General features: G+C 42.5%; 1 protein-coding gene across 3 annotated transcripts in view; it reads right to left on the bottom strand.

Annotated features, from left to right (window-relative positions):
* LOC111956741 (F-box-like/WD repeat-containing protein TBL1XR1) overlaps nt 1-14,912 on the bottom strand; it is a 37,721-nt gene extending 22,809 nt beyond the window's left edge. Inside the window, exons 1-3 of one of the 3 annotated variants that reach the window (XM_023977306.2) lie at nt 14,535-14,912; nt 13,385-13,446; nt 3,051-3,156 (exon numbers count right to left, since the gene is read on the bottom strand). In XM_023977306.2, coding sequence (XP_023833074.1) covers nt 3,051-3,108 — 58 coding nt within the window. In that variant the 5' untranslated portion in view covers nt 3,109-3,156; nt 13,385-13,446; nt 14,535-14,912. The remainder of the gene's footprint in view (nt 1-3,050; nt 3,157-13,384; nt 13,447-14,534) is intronic. The other 2 variants (XM_023977305.2, XM_023977308.2) reach the window with 2 other exon arrangements.
* Between the last annotated feature and the right edge of the window lie 2,775 nt (nt 14,913-17,687).

The raw sequence follows: 17,687 nt of genomic DNA, 5'->3' as shown, positions 1-17,687 counted from the left end.
CAATTGAACTGGCTTTGCCCGCTGGGCCGCACTCAGTTAAGATTCATTTTGGGGATTATGGTAGCTGAAATGTTTGCGATATTAAGCATTTTCCCTGGATTTAAGCTAGATAAATTGCAGATCTGATCATGGAAAATGTATTGCTTTCCCAAATATTTCAAAAAACTATTTCAAAAGGGTTAGACACTTATTTCCGGAACCGACTACAGCACAATGTAATCGGTAGCTGACTCTATAACCACTCCTATCTGTCATATCTTTTTTGTATTATCTGAGACTATAGGAAAGTCTTTGTCCTAAGGCCTGGAGGGAAYCCAAAGTAATTCCGCTACCCAAGAGTGGTAAAGCGGCCTTTACTGGTTCTAACAGCAGACCTATAAGCTTGCTGCCAGCTCTTAGCAAACTGTTGAAAATTGTGTTTGACCAAATACAATGCTATTTCTCTGTAAACGAATTAACCAAAGACTTTCAGCATGCTTKTAGAGAAGGGCACTCAACATGTACTGCACTGACACAAATGACTGAAGATTGGTTGAAAGAAATTGATAAGATTGTGGGAGCTGTACTGTTAGATTTCAGTGCAGCCTTTGATAATAATATTGACCATAACCTGTTGTTGAAAAAACGTGTGTGTTATGGCTTTTCAACCTCAGTTCTGAATCCACGATTTGGCAATCTAATAGAACTCAAAGGGTTTTCTTTAATGGAAGCTTCTCTAATGTCAAACATGTAAAGTGTGGTGTACCGCAGGGCAGCTCTCTAGGCCCTCTACTCTTTTCTATTTTTACCAATGACCTGCCACTGGCATTAAACAAAGCATATGTGTCCATGTATGCTGATGATTCAACCATATATGCATCAGCAACCACAGCTAATGAAATCACTGAAACCCTTAACAAAGAGTGGCAGTCTGTTTTGGAATGGGTGGCCAGTAAAAAACTAGTCCTGAACATCTCCAAAACTAAGAGCATTGTATTTGGTACAAATCATTCCTTAAGTGCTATTTCCCAGCTGAATCTGGTAATGAATGGTGTGGCTGTTGAATAAGTTGAGGAGACTAAATTACTTGGCGTTACCTTACATTGTAAACTGTCTTGGTCAAAACATATAGATTGAATGGTTGCAAAGACGGGGAGAGGTCTTGGCAGTAATAAAGACATGCTCTGCTTTTTTGACACCACACTCCAAAAAGCAAGTTCTGCAGGCTCTAGTTTAGTCTAATCTTGATTATTGTCCAGTCGTGTGGTCCAGTGGTGCAAGGAAAGACCTAGTTATGCTGCAGCTGGCCCAGAACAGAGCGGCACATTTTGCTCTTAATTGTAATCAGAGGGCTGATATAAATACTATGCATGCCAGTCTCTCTTGGCTAAGAGTTGAGGAGAGACTGACTGTATCACTTCTTTTTATAAGAAGCATTAATGTGCTGAAAAWCCCAATTTATTTGCATAGTCAATGTACACAGCTCTGACACACACACTTATCCCACCAGACATGCCACCAGGGGTCTTTTCATAGTCCCCAAATCCAGAACAAATTCAAGAAGACATACAGTATTATATAGAGCCCTTATTGCATGGAACTTTCTTCCATCTCATATTTCTCAAATAAACAGCAAACATGGTTTCAAAAAACAGATAAAGCAACACCATACCTCTCCCCTATTTGACCTAGACAGTTTGTGTGTATGCAATGATATGTAGTCTGTGTGCGCCTTTTTAAAATGTATGTAGTTCTGTCCTTGAGCTGTTCTGTATTATGTTTCATGTTGTGTGCGGACCCCAGGAAGAGTAGCTGCTGCTTTTGCAACAGCTAATGGTGATCCTAATATAATAACAAATACCAAATGTTTATGTGTAGATATACAGTGCATTCGGGAAAGTAGTCAGACCCCTTCAGGTGCATCCTGTTTCCATTGATCTTCCTTTATTGGAGTCCACCTGTGCTAAACTCAATTAATTGGACATGATTTGGAAAGGTAGTCACCTGTCAGAGCAAAAACCAAGCCATGAGGTCGAAGGAATTGTCCGTAGAGCTCAAAAACAGGATTGTGTCGAGGCACAGATCTGTGGAAGGGTACCAAAAATATTCTGCAGCATTGAAGAACCCCAAGAACACGCTGGCCTCAATTATTCCTAAATGGAAGAAGTTTGGAACTGCTGGCCGCCCGGCCAAACTAAGCAATTGGGGGAGAATGGCTTTGGTCATCTTTCTGACCAAGAATCCGATGGTCACTGACAGAGCTCCAGAGTTCCTCTGTGGAGATGGGAGAACCTTCCAGAAGGACAACCATCTCTGCAGCCCTCCACCAATCAGGCCTTTATGGTAGAGTGGCCAGACGGAAGCCACTCAGTAAATGACAAACCTGGCACCATCCATACTGTGAAGCATCATACCGTGGGGATGATTTTCAGCAGCAGGGAGACTAGTCAGGATCGAGGGAAACGAACGGAGCAAAGTACAGAAAGATCCTTGATAAAAACCTGCGCCAGAGCGCTCAGGACCTCAGACTGGAGCGAAGGTTCACATTCAGAGATTGTCCTGAAGCCAATCCTGCGTTGGCTTGGCTGTGTGCTTAGGGTCGTTGTCCTGCTGAATGTCCTTGAGTGGTTCAGCCTGAGCCCGGACTTGAACCCGATCTAACATCTATGGAGAGACTTGAAAATAGCTGTGCAGCGATGCTCCAGATCCAAACTGACAGAGCTTAAGAGGATCTGCAGAGAAGAATGGGAGAAACTCCCCAAATACAGGTGTGCCAAGCTTGTAGCATCATACCCAAGAAGACTCGAGGCTGTAATCGCTGCCAAAGGTGCTTCAACAAAGTAATGAGTAAAGGGTCTGAATACTTATGTAAATGTGATATTTCCYTTTTTATTTTTGCAAACATTTCCAAAAAACGGTTTTTGCTTTGTCATTATAGGGTAGTTTGTAGATTGATGAGGATTTTTTTAAATCCATTTTGGAATAAGGCTATATAACGTAACAAAATGTTATAAAAAGTGAAGGGGTCGGAATACTTTCCGAAGGCACTGTAGATCAGATGTGGGTCTTACCTGACTCTTGCAGGTATCTGTACACCAGGAAGTTGACCTCATCACTGCTAATGCTCATTTTTAATCCTGGTGGTCAAACCATGGGGTCAGCGAAGGGAATGGGAGCCTAGGAAGAGCGAGAGACACACACACATAGTTACAACACAGCCTGACAAAATATGAATGCTGTACAGCTTGTGTTATACTCAGATACTTAAACAGATTAAAACAGACACTTCAAATGAACCCAGTGCCTTCATCATGGTTGAACATTTGAATGCTTGCCGATGGACTTCAGCTTATCACTACACTGATTAGTGACTAGGCATCTAGTTGGAACTGAGCTTGCTTTTGAACTTGGGAGTCTTGGCGAGTGGCAACATTTACAATCTAGACTACATGTTGAAAGTCAATGGATAGTAGATCCATGCAAATAAGAGTGCAAATACCCTGAGTCAATTCCCAAGTCAATAAAACAAGGTGTAAAATGACACGAACTCACAACGCAGAGTTCCACACTAACATTTTCCCCTGGTGGCACTGGTGCCTCTAACGGTTTCAGTTAGTGGCACCAGCCCATGATTTGGTGGCACCCCCTAAACATATTTGCAGTGTCACACACGCCTGCTTGTTGAATATCTCATCCCAAAATCATGGACATCAATATGGAGTTGGTCTCCCCTTTGCTGCCATAACAGCCTCCACTCTTCTGGGAAGGCTTTCCACTAGATGTTGGAACATTGTTGCAGGGACTTGCTTCCATTCAGCCACAAGAGCATTAGTGAGGTTGGGCACCGATGTTGAGCGCTTAGACCTGGCTCGCAGTTGGCGTTCCAATTCATCCCAARGGTGTTCAAAGCGGTTGAGGTCAGGGCTCTGTGCAGGCCAGTCAAATTCTTCCACACCTATCTCGACAAACCATTTCTGGACCTCGCATTTCGCACGGGGGCAATGTCATGCTGAAACTGGAAAGGGCATTCTGCAAACTGTTGCCATAAAGTTGGAAACAAATTTTGGCACTAGAATATTAGGACACACAGGCCATTTTGAAAACGAGAAATAGCTTTTTAGGGGCAGTCTCCCTCTTTAATAGCGACACTAGTTGCTTCCAAAGTTGTGATTTTCCCCCCCATTGTTTTTTGAAATATTATACAATAGGGCTGGGAATTGCCATTGACCTGACGACACGATATTATCACGATACCTAGGTGCCATTACGATATGTATTGCGATTCTCACAATTCTATATGTATTGTGATTCGATACTGCGATCTGATGCTCCAAACATATTGCTCATTATGTCTGCTGCAGACAAGCGAGAGCATGAGAAAATTAGTTATAGGGTGTAAAATACCGGCGTTTTGGCACTAGTACAGCTGACTAGCGTTAGCTAATATCTAAAACCGATAGTTTGACTCCTCCAAGTATCAATATAAGCGTTCAAAAATAATATTGTGATATGCAACTATCATTTTTCCCCCATCACTATTATACAATCATGAGGGGGGACAGAGTGTGTGAGGCTTGCACATTACAACAGCAAGCCCCAGCTAAACAGGCAGGCACAGCAGCAGGGCAAACACAGGAATCACGAGGATAATGCAATTTACTGTTTAACAAATTAATGGTTTTATCTGCCCCAAAATTTGAACGTTTTGATTGAGGTGACCAAGTAGAATGTGCAGCTTGCACCAGTGCGACCAATTTAAAAATGTTACTTGCACAGCTAAAGGGTCACAAAATGTGACTAAATGGTCTCAGTCTGTAGCCCTGCCAAAAATTGACATAACACCATATCAAATGGGCATGCCTTTTGATCCCTGACCTTGCCTGACCTACTTTGGGCCAAATTCATAACACTCTGTGGTTACAGCCAAAGTTATCATCATCAATTGGCAGTACAATCATGGAGTTAAATTCCATCCTGGCCCTTAGGCACGGCACCAGTTTCCATTCATTACCCCCACAAATGGAAATAATTACTGAGCCCTCCTTAAGAGGGCAGGCTGATTCATGTGGACAAAACCACTGGGGGAAAGGAAACAGGGGGGGGGGGGGGGGTTGGGAATAACATCCCGAATAGTTTGTATCCCTGAGATGCCTATTTATTCAAGTGAGCCACACACTGTTTAAACAGGACCGTGGAAATAAACAGGGACGGACGTGTAGGATGGCTGGATTGGAACTTCTAGCACTTCATCATGCTAGCCCACTGAAAAGTACACACAGACCAGATATGATATCTAATGGTGATCAAATCAAGAGAGCCTTGGACTCTGGAGATGCACTTCACGACACACAGACAGAATCATGACAATGTTGGGAATGGGATCGTGTTGCAATATGTTGGCGTTAGTCACGGGTACAGCTGATGGGTTTGGTTGTACATTCGGGATAACACACAGGAGACACCCATAGTTGGTCCTATTCACATCGACTATGAGGGGTGAGGTCGCCGAGAAACAAGCGGTGTCTACATTTCCAGATATACAGTTGAAGTCGGAAGTTTACATACATCTTAGCCAAATACATTTAAACTCAGTTTCTCACAATTCCTGACATTTAATCCTAGTAAAAATTCCCTTTCTCTGGTCAGTTAGGATCACCACTATATTTTAGGAATGTGAAATGTCAGAATAATAGTAGCGAGAATGATTTACTTCAGGTTTTATTTCTTTCATCACATTCCCAGTGGGTCAGAAGTTAACATACACTCAATTAGTATTTGGTAGCATTGCCTTTATTAACTTGGGTCAAACGTTTCAGGTAGCCTTCCACAAGCTTCCCACAATAAGTTGAGTGAAGTTTGGCCCATTCCTCCTGACAGACCTGGTGTAACAGTCAGGTTTGTAGGCCTCCTTGCTCACACACGCTTTTTCAGTTCTGACCAAAAAAATTCTATAGGATTGAGGTCAGGGCTTTGTGATGGCCACTCCAATACCCTGACTTTGTTGTCCTTAAGCCATTTTGCCACAACTTTAGAAGTATGCTTGGGGTCATTGTCRATTTGGAAGAACCATTTGCGACCAAGCTTTAACTTCCTGAAAGATGTCTTGAGATGTTGCTTCAATATATCCACATAATTTTCCTTCCTCATGTTTCCATCTATTTTGTGAAGTGCACCAGTCCATCCTGCAGCAAAGCACCCCCACAACATGATGCTGCCACCCCCGTGCTTCACGGTTGGGATGGTGTTCTTCGGCTTGCAAGCCTCCCCCTTTTCTTCCGAACATAATGATGGTCATTACGGCGAAACAGTTCCATTTTTGTTTCATCAGACCAGAGGACATTTCTCCAAAAAGTACGACCTTTGTCCCCATGTGCAGTTGCAAACCGTAGTCTGGCTTTTTTATGGCGGTTTTGGAGCAGTGGCTTCTTCCTTGCTGAGTGGCCTTTCAGGTTATGTTGATATAGGACTCGTTTTACTGTGGATATTGAAACTTTTGTACCTGTTTCCTCCAGCATCCTCACAAGGTCTTTTGATGTTGTTCTGGGATTCATTTCCACTTTTCGCACCAAAGTACATTCATCTCTGGGAGACAGAACGGGTCGCCTTCCTGATCGGTATGACGGCTGCGTGGTCCCATGGTGTTTATACTTGCGTACTATTGTTTGTACAGATGAACGTGGCACCTTCAGATGTTTGGAAATTTCTCCCAAAGATGAACCAGACCTGTGGAGGTCAACAATTTTTTTCTTGTCTGATTTCTTTTGATTTTCCAATGATGTCAAGCWAAGAGGTACTGAGTTTGAAGGTAGGCCTTGAAATACATCCACAGGTACACCGCCAACTGACTCAAATGAGGTCAATTAGCCTATCAGAAGCTTCTAAAGCCATGACATAATTTTCTGGAATTTTACAAGCTGTTTAAAGGCACAGTCAACTTRTGACCCACTAGAATTGTGATACAGTGAATTATAAATGAAATACTCTTGTCTGTAAACAGTTGTTGGAATACTTGTGTCATGCACAAAGTAGATGTCCTAACCGACTTGTCAAAACTACAGTTTGTTAACAAGAAATTTGTGGAGTAGTTGAAAAACGAGTTTTAAAGACTCCAACCTAAGTGTACGTAAACTTCKGAACTTCAACTGTAGATCCTGAGAAATAAATCTAAAAAGTTTATTTAATTTCTTTTCACACGCACCAGGTGTATGTTATATGCCAAGTACACTGCTCTTCTCGTGTCCCATACCAATAACAGGCAGGGTCCCTTTCCTTGATTCCACACCGCCTCCTCAAAATGCATTGGAGGAGAAGGTCCGAGGTGGTTCACCTCTTATTGGAAAGACGAATTGAGAAAGAGCCAGGGTGTCGTTCTAACTTCTAGCTGCTGAAAAACACCATCCCTCTGGCCAGGATTAGTGAGGTTAAGCCAGACTATAGCCTGGATCCTTGACCTTATTATTTTTTATATGTAACCTTTATTTAACTAGGCAAGTCAGTTAAATTCTTATTTACAATGACGGGGGCTGGGATTAAAAATAACATGACAAATATATAAATATAGGACAACACACAGACATCACGACAAGAGACAACACTACATAAAGAGAGACCTAAGACAACAATATAGCAAGGCAGCAACACATGACAACACAGCATGGTAGCAACATAACATGACAACATGGTAGCAGCACATAACATGGTACAAACATTATTGGGCAAAGACAACAGCACAAAGGACAAGGTAGAGACAACAATACATCACCCAAAGCAACCATAATTGTCAGTAAGAGTGTCCAAGATTGAGTCTTTGAATAAAGAGATTGAGGTTACTGTCCAGTTTGAGTGTTTGTTGCAGCTCGTTCCAGTCGCTAGCTGCAGCGAAGTGAAAAGACGAGCAACCCAGGGATGTGTGCGCTTTGGGGACCTTTAACAGAATGTGACTGACAGAACGGGTGTTGTATGTGGAGYATGAGGGCTGCAGTAGATATCTCAGATAGGGGAGAGTGAGGCCTAAGAGGGTTTTTATAAATAAGCATCAACCAGTGTGTCTTCGATGGGTATATAGAGATGACGAGTTTACAGAGGAGTATAGAGTGCAGTGATGTATCCTATAAAGAGAATTGGTGGAAAATCTGATGGCCAAAAGGTAAAGAACATCTAGCCGCTCGAGAGCACCTGCCGATCTATACATTATGTCTCCGTAATCTAGCATGGGTAGGATGGTCATCTGAATCAGGGTTAGTTTGGCAGCTGGGGTGAAAGAGGAGCGATTACGATAGAGGAAACCAAGTCTAGATTTAACTTTAGCCTGCAGCTTTGATATGTGCTGAGAGAAGGACAGTGTACCGTCTAGCCATACTCCCAAGTACTTGTATGAGGTGACTACCTCAAGCTCTAAACCCTCAGAGGTAGTAGTCACACCTGTGGGTAGAGGGGCATTCTTCTTACCAAACCACATTACCTTTGATTTAAAGGTGTTCGGAACAAGGTTAAGGGCAGAGAAATCTTGTTGGACACCAAGAAAGCTTTGTTGTAGAGCATTTAACACAAAATCCAGGGAGGGGCCAGCTGAGTATAAGACTATCATCTGCATATAAATGGATGAGAGAGCTTCCTACTGCCTGAGCTATGTTGTTGATGTAAATTGAGAAGAGTGTGGGGCCTAGGATTGAGCCTTGGGATATTCCCTTAGTGACAGGCAGTGGCTGAGACAGAAGATTTTCTGACTTTATACACTGCACTCTTTTGAGAGAGGTAGTTCACAAACCAGGCCAAATACTCCTTAGCCGGCCCACAAGAACGGAATGGTCTACCGTATCAAAAGCTTTGGCCAAGTCAATAAAAATAGCAGCACAACATTGCTTTGAATCAAGGGCAATGGTGACATCATTGAGGACCTTTAAGATTGCACTGACACATCTGTAACCTGAGCGGAAACCAGATTGCATACCAGAGAGAATACTATGGAAAAGAAAGCCAGTCAGTTGATTAAGTTTTTCCAACACTTTTGATTAACAGGGCAAAATAGAAATAGGCCTATAACAGTTAGGATCAGCTTGATCTCCCCCTTTAAATAAAGGATGAACCGTGGCTGCCTACCAGGCAATGGGAACCTAACCAGAAAGGAGAGACAGGTTAAAAAGGTCGGAGATAGGCTTGGCGATGATAGGGACAGCAACTTTAAAGAAGGGTCTAAACCATTGGACCCAGATGATTTTTTGGGGTCAAGTTTCAGGGTCTCCTTTAGCACCTCAGTGACTGCTTGCAGGGAGAAACTTTGTAGCGGTGCAGGGGAAACAGAGGGAGAAGCATTGGTGATAGTCACATTAGAAGGGGTGGGAGATGAGGAAATGTTGGACGGGCAAGGAAGCATGGCTGATAGATGTCAAATAGAAATCATGACTTAATGAAGTGGTGATTAAAGTGCTCAACCATGTGCTTCTTGTCAGTAACAACCACATCATCAACTTTAAGGGACATGGGCAGCTGTGAGGAGGGTTTATTCTCCAGGCCTTTAACCGTTTTCCAGATCTCCTTGGGGTTAGACACACAGAGAGTGGGTCTAAAAGAGAGTGGGCCTTAAACCTCTGATATGAAGAGAAGGTCCCTGGAAGCGTTGATCCTCAGCTCGACTTTATATCGGAGATGCTAACTATGGCGTTGTTGTTCAATACATCAACAAAATAACAACGAAATGCCAGCCATTCTAGCCTTGGACCATTTCTTTCCCTCCACACATTTCAGTGGAAAGGATTGTAGTCCGTTTGTATACAAGCCTCTGTGGGCTATACTGTAGCTTCTACTGTATCTCACCTTTTGCACTTTGCCCACGGACAGCACTCTCTCTCTGAACACGAGGCCCAAGGCTATAAGTGTGAATGCATTAAAACAGCACAGTTTGTATGAGAGTTAATGTGCAGGAAATCATGTCAGATACAGCTCGAGAAGCCAAGTCAAAATGGGTTGAGGCGTTTATTAATGGTCATGGCTGTGTATTCCTACTAACCCACGCAAATATTTACAGCGCTTGGGGGACGAAAAGTATTTTTTAACGTTTTTTTTCCTTCTAGAGCTGGGCGATATGGCCTTTTCAAACTTATCGGTGATTCACAATATATATCTAAAAATGCTAAGGGTCAATACACTATTTCAAACAGTCAGGAATAATCGAATGAATTCCGGCCTTGTAAAATTATACCGAGGCTAAATATAAGATCCACTACAAATGAAAATATTATAACCTGCTTTGTTGCAATAATCACTGATCTGACTATCAAGTCTAGGAAAATTCCCTTTTTGTTACAAATTTAACCAGAACCATGCACAATGCACATCCACTGATAATGGCCAACTTCTTACCAGGCATTATAGAACATTAACACAGGTCTCAAACAATCTCTCAAYCACAAGCCCACCTGCTAGTGAGTAGCCAGCTAATCTTTATATTTCAAGTTTAGCCAACTTGGATCTACAGTGCATTCGGAAAGTATTAAGACCCCTTGACTTTTTACACATTTTGTTACATTACAGCCCGATTCAAAAAATGTATTTTATATATCCTCATCATTCTACACACAATACCCCATAATTACAAAGTGAAAACAGTGGTTTAGAAAAATTTGCAAATGTATTATAAAAAAACAAAAAGACATACCTTATTTACATAAGTATTCAGACCTTTTATGAGACTTGAAATTGACCTCAGGTGCATCCTGTTTCCATTGATCATCCTTGAGATGTTTCTACAACTTGGTAAATTCAATTGACTGGACATGATTGGGGCGGCAGGTAGCCTAGTGGTTAGAGAGTTGGGCCAGTAACCGAAAGGGTGCAAGATCGAGTCCCCAAGCTGACATGGTAAATATCTGTCGTTCTGCCTCTGAACAAGGCAGTTAACCCACTGTTCCTAGGCCGTCATTGTAAATAAGAATTTGTTCTTAACTGACTTGCCTAGTTAAAAAAAAATATGTAAAGAGTCATTTGGAAAGGCACACAACTGTCTATATAAAAAGGTTCCACAATTGACAGTGCATGTCAGAGCAAAAACCAAGTCATGAGGTCGAAGGACTTGTCCTTTGAGCTCCAACACAGGATTGTGTCGAGGCACAGATCTGGAGAAGGGTAAATAGAACAAGTTTGGACCTATCAAGACTCTTCCTAGAGCTGGCCGCCTGGGCAAACTGAGAAATCAGGGAAGAAGACCCTTGGCTCTAGAACCCGATGGCTCTAGAGTTCTTCTGTGGAGATGGGAGAACCTTCCAGAAGGACAACCATCTCTGCAGCACTTCACCAAATCAGGCCTTTATGGTAGAGTGGCCAGACGGAAGCCACTCCTCAGTAAAAGGCACCTGATAGCCCGCTTGGAATTCTCCAAAAAGGCACCTAAAGGACTCTGACCATGAAACAAAAATCGAACGCTTTGGCCTGAATGCCAAGCGTCACGTCTTAAGGAAACCAGTCACCATTCCTACAGTGAAGCATGGTGGTGGCAAGCATCATGCTGTGGGGATGTTTTTCAACAGCAGAGACTGGGAGATGTCAGGATTGAGGAAAAGATGAATGGGGAAAAGTACAGAGATCCTTGATGCAAACCTGCTCAGGACCTCAGACTAGGGTGAAGGTTCACCTTCCAACAGAACAACAACCCTAAGCACACAGCCAAGACAATGCAGGAGTTGCTTCGGGACAAGTCTCTGAATGTCCTTGAGTGGCCCAGCTAGAGCCCGGACTTGAACCCGATCAAACATTTCTGGAGACATGAAAATAGCTGTGCAGCGACGCTCCCCATCCAACCTGACAGAGCTTGAGAGGATCTGGAGAGAAAAATGGGAGAAACTCCCCAGCTACAGATGTAAATGTGATATTTCAGTTAATACATGTGCAAAATGTTCTAAAAACCTGTTTTTGCTTTGTCATTATGGGGTAGTGTGTGTGTAGAATAATGAGGATATATATATATTTTTTTAACCAAAATCAATTTAAGAATAAGGCTGTAACGTAACAAAATGTGGAAAAAGTCAAGGGGTCTGAATACTTTCCAAATGCACTGTATTTGCTTGCTAATGGACACACCTTCCTGTCCGTCTCCAACTGTTTGAACAAAATAGCCTGATCACTGTGTTTAGATGTGGAAATCAAGTGGCCTACCTGGACAAGAAGATGCTTATTTCTCAGAACGAGTTGCCAATTCCTTAAATAAATGCGTATTTTTATGCTCATTGCACATTTACAAAACACAGACTAGACAGCTAGCGCATAACAGTCTGGCTAAAATGCTGCTAACGGTACATGGTACTGATGCCGCCTGCGACAAACTGAGTTAATTTTCCACATTCATTTACATTTACATTTAAGTCATTTAGCTGACGCTCTTATCCAGAGCGACTTACAATTTGGAAAGTTCATACATATTCATCCTGGTCCCCCCGTGGGGAATGAACCCACAACCCTGGCGTTGCAAGCGCCATGCTCTACCAACTGAGCCACACGGGACCATTCATAGATGCTGCAGTCTTAGTATGGTCTGCTCTACATTTTGGGAGTGGAGACATAAAAAGGGTATCGTTATAAAGGTTAAGTTCTCCTCCATTACAGTACAAATAATGTCTCAATGTGTTTCGGTGTCCTTATGACCGATTATGTTAGACCAAACCTCAAATAGCGAGTTGAAACTGCTTGTTGTCAGAGAGGAAGTGGAAGGGGGAGGGGCTTGGTGTCTGTGTGCAAGTGGGGAAAGTACACAGTACAGAAGGAGCGAAGGAGACGAGACCAAAAAGACAAAACACTCATAGAAACGAAAACAATTAAATAATACTTGACTTTTGCAATACAGGTATTTGGAACATTGCGCTAAAACATTAATTTGAAATCATTCAATATACCGCCCAGCCCTAGTTTCCCTCGTGCCTCTTTGGGGTGATGACAACTCAGTTGGGTCAAGGAGGGCGAATATGGCTCACTGGTGTGAGTTAGTTGTCTCTCTGTTTGACATGCACTGAAGTACAGGCCTCAACCCCAGAGTCCTGACACCTTACCGAGGGTGTGACTGCATCTGCAGACTCCTCTCCTGCTCCTTCACAAGAGTTGACGATCTGTTTGGGGATTTGAAAACCCAAAAGTGCACAGAGTGGATGAGAAAGGACTATGTTGATGGAAAGTGACACACATCATGGGAGATGTGCTCCTGTGGGATATCCAAAACAACTCCGCATTCTGGTAGTCCAGGTTTGAGCCAAAGTATGGAGAAAGTCATCCTTACAATGCAATCGTCAGGCATGTCAGTGTGATTCTGTGATAACCACTGTGCTTTCTAATATACTACATGCGACAAAAGCACAACTTGTGTGTTGTTTCGGAAACACTTCTCAGCTATCACATACGATTATGTCAGCCCCAGACTACTCACCATGTGATCAAGTGTCTTTCAGAAGCTCATTGCTCCACCGTCCAGAGGAGGAACTCAGCAATCTAGGAACGAAGACAGTGAACAGAATAATTACATATACACTTGAGTCATTTAGCAGACGCTCTTATCCAGAGTGACTTACAGTTAGTGCATTCATCTCAAGATAGCTAGACAACCACATCTCAGTCATAGTAAGTAAGTTTACTCAATAACGTCAGTGCTGGAAAAGTCAAGCGTGAGTGTTAGTTCACGAAATACATGTATTTTTAATTCCAGTTTATACACTGTTCATGTTGACCCTCTGAGTAAGTACATAAAAGTGAAACCTTGAGTATACTGTTTAGAAGTATATAGCTAGCATGGCAAGAGGATGATGCTTTCATAGCAACGTCAGAGCTAATAATTATGCACGACAACTGGGACTTAACAATCCCAGTACATTGATATTACCTGCCAATATTGTATGGAAATTGTAAGGGAAATGTTGCAGTGCCTACGCAGGCAGATTGAGGAAAGAGTTAAAAACTGACTGGCCAAGAGGGGTGTGTCGCTATACTATCAGACTAGGTCAGTGTTGAATCCATACAGCCAATGGACCTTTGTGCTACAAGTGCCCTGGTAGGATTACGCAAGAAGCAGACTGGGAAGAATAATTACCTATCTACTACTGTAAAGTTACATGTACAGTACCTTCGTGTACAGCTGTGATAGAAAACGATATCATAGTCAACGTTACAACATTAGCACACTACACCAGTCGGCACAATTTACTATCCGTAACTTAACGTTAACTACCTAACTGCGCAATTTAGGTTATCTAATTTATAACGTTAGCTAGCGACAGTAATATTTWAAAAACGATTTCGTCTAACGTTAGCTAGCTACAGTAGCTACCGTTAGTTGGCGTTATGTCACCGGCTAGCCTAAGCTAACGTAGCTTGCYTTGCTAACTAGCTAGAGCGAAGAGCACAAAGCCCATCCCCCACACGGTTGTACGCAAGAGGCTAAGCTAACGTAGTGATTAGCTAGCTAGCCTGGGCACAGCGACGTGGTTTTTCGCTCGCCACTCTCCCGCGACCATGAGGCATTGCTAAACAAGGATTTAGCGGTAGCTAACTAGTTAGTCACAAAAACATATTACAGGGCATACCTTTAAAAAGTGGTCGCAATATTTTGCATTTATTCCTGTGTTCCAACAACAAACCAAAAAAAACAAGATTCGTTCTTATATGAACGGTGCTGGTTAGCTAGCAAGGCTAGTTAGCTGCTCTTTCAAAATGTGTCCCCATAATCCAGTAGCTAGCTACCTACTTTGTCTGAAATCTTTTGATAGATGGCTTCCGCTGTAATCCACGTGTTAAAGCTAAACCATGTTATCTCTTTCCAAAGATTGCAAAATTGATATATCAAGGAAATTAATTAACATTTTAACGCTAATAGATAAGATACAAAGCCAGGCGGTTCGAAGCCAACGGCTTCAGACACTCAACACAGTGACGCGACTTTCCCTACAAAAATGGGCAGTCCAGGCAGCTTGCTACAGTATTTCCAAACATCACTCATTGAAGCGAGGCACAGAAAGAAAGCATAGTCACAGAAAGAAGAAGCAGTGTACAGGAAATGTTTTTTTTTCTTCCCGAAACGCAAAACGATTAAAACGTATGGTAAACCAATATTGTAGTAATTTAGATAATTAGATGCCATACAGTTCTGTGAATGTATATTTTATACAACCAGTCTCTTTGAATGTATTAATATTGTCCATAAAGAAATGGGAGAGTTCAACTACTCAGAATAGAATTATGAAGAAATAGGCAACTCACTTTCACAATCATATACAGTACTTAGAGCAGCACACAAAGGCTCCATCACAGAATAACCATCCCTCCCCTCCTCCCAAATTGGGTTTAAGAACCTTCACTTGGTTCCACCAATCAGATGAAAAGGAAAAAGTATAGAGGCCTCAAGCGTTACAGCCAGCCACCAGTCAAAACAGTGTTTCACCCATCCCCCACCATTGCAAATTTTTGCCTGGCTGGGCACCACTAGCCATAGATAAATTACTCCCCACCCTCTATCCTTTGCTGGTCATTCATATTGAGAAAGTCAGTAACACGCGGACGTTATTGATGTGTACATATATAACTGTTTTCTATTTGCATACATGTTCCTAAGTGCATTGCACTGTTTTAGCTGGAGATGCTGATCAAAAGATACACGGGAGTAAGATCTTCTGAGAAGCACTGACAAGGCTGTGAAAGCATCATGGAAGTTGTATATCACCCTGGGATGAGACGTTGAGATGGGATCATTCCATGATTCCTCAGTACATTTTAGATCTACTATAGCTGTATCAAAGATAGGATGACGATAGCACAAGCTTTTCCTGCCATAATTAAAAAACTAGACTGAATAGTTAGTACTGATTCAGTGCTAACATATGACTGTTTGCCCCAAGTGAAGATTCTGCTTCATCGCTCCAGACTTCCCTGTGCGAGATGATGACACATCATGAAATGGTGAATGTGGCCAGCAGAAACACACAATAAGCACAACAAGAGGAATAAGTAGTGAGTAGCCAATATACAGCACATCCTTCATTCCATGTTTTTCTTCCTTTTCCCGCCACTATGGAGTACAGGCTCAGCAGGGAGTCTCAGAGGGTCTCTCTCTCGCTCTCTCACTCTCTCCTACACGTGCACACACATGATGCAAATTCAAATAGATGGAAATGTGATTCATGTTGTGTCTCATGGAATGGACAGCATGTTACGCTGCGTCCATGAAGAATAATTTTATTCACTATTCCCCACCACCTAGTCGCAGGGCCTTCTCAGTTCCCGGTGATAATGGTTGCTAGCTGCTTACAGTAATGGATGAAGTGGGAAAAATGAAACATGAAATAACCCTGGTAACTAACAGCACAGACAGGGCAAAAGTAAAGCAATAACCAACGCTTCCTATCTCAGTGTCAAAAAAACACGTGCACTTTTTTTTCCTATACCATTATACCTGAATAGCATTTGTTGTTGTTGTCAACAAATTAGGTTGTTGTTGTTTAGTTGGTAATGTTATTGTTGGTTTTAATGTGATTTGAATGTGGTCAGATGATGATCAACTGAAAGTATAATACTGTACGCATGTTCCCATTGGGTGCATCTGGCACATCGGAGGACTGATACCGTGGCTGTTACAGTGCTGGTGCTACAGTACCCGCTGTACTACAGTTCCTTGTATCCCGCTGATGTTGTTCCCCTAGCTACTGCCTTTGCTGCTCTGAGCTCTCTCCCTTTGATCCTCCCACCAAATGATCTCAGTAGTCATCTGGCTCAGTGTTAACATCCCAGCAGTGTCCATTAGACTTCCAAGTCTAATATCTCTTAATGTGCCCCACACAGATGCGACAGTCTGCACGCACACAACACAGATAAACACACTAAGTGAAGATGTGTGTTTAGAGCACAGTTTTTAGGGTATGGTCACTAGGGTGTGTCCGGGGGGGGGGGGGTGTAGAAAATATATTGAACATGCAATCGTTAACTGAGCAGCAGCAAGCCAGAAGAATTTACGCATTTGTGTTGTCAGAGAAAGTGTACTGTATTGTACTATTGTTAAATCAAATGTGCATGCATTGTTCACTACTATGTAGCTCAAGGTCAACACTCCAACAGAGGGCTTAGTACAGAACTGTACATCTCTACATAATTGGTATTTTTCTCACATGCTCCCTCCCTCTCTCCCTCCTCCCCTTTGTGGAAAGCAGAAATATATGCTCCCTCACTCCCACTGTGTGTGGGTGCATTGGCAGCCTCTCTAATCAAATGCAGAGTGCATCCCCCTTTCCCAATGCCAGGGTTTACTCAATGCATTATTCAGCAGAGTCTAACTGTACATGGCTTCAACACCAATTCTCTCCCCCACTAACATAAATCCACTGATCCATATACAGGACATGCATACACGAGTGCTAAAACAAAACCACTAATGTTGAAACCGTAAAGCATTATTTGGGTTAGCACAGTAGCTCCATCTGTTATGGTTATTATGCCATAGCTATGTACTTACAGGGCTGTACTGTAATCTGAGAGTACAATATGTTATATATTAGAAAGATATTGTCTACATTCTACACTGAAAGGTGCTGATTGTGCGGGAGGAATCGGAGCATGTATGTGGGACACGAAGTGATGTATGTTAGGGATTTGAATAGGAATCAAAACACTGCCTGATTATCTGTTGTGTGTGTACCTGCTTGGGTGTGTGTGCGTGTACATGCGTGGGTCTGTGTCTGTGAGGAGGTTGC

Source organism: Salvelinus sp. IW2-2015, linkage group LG32 (genome assembly GCF_002910315.2).
Source record: "Salvelinus sp. IW2-2015 linkage group LG32, ASM291031v2, whole genome shotgun sequence".
Taxonomy (NCBI): Eukaryota; Metazoa; Chordata; class Actinopteri; order Salmoniformes; family Salmonidae; genus Salvelinus; species Salvelinus sp. IW2-2015.
The sequence above is the reverse complement of the archived record's forward strand: the minus strand, read 5'-3'. Positions and strand labels throughout refer to the sequence as shown.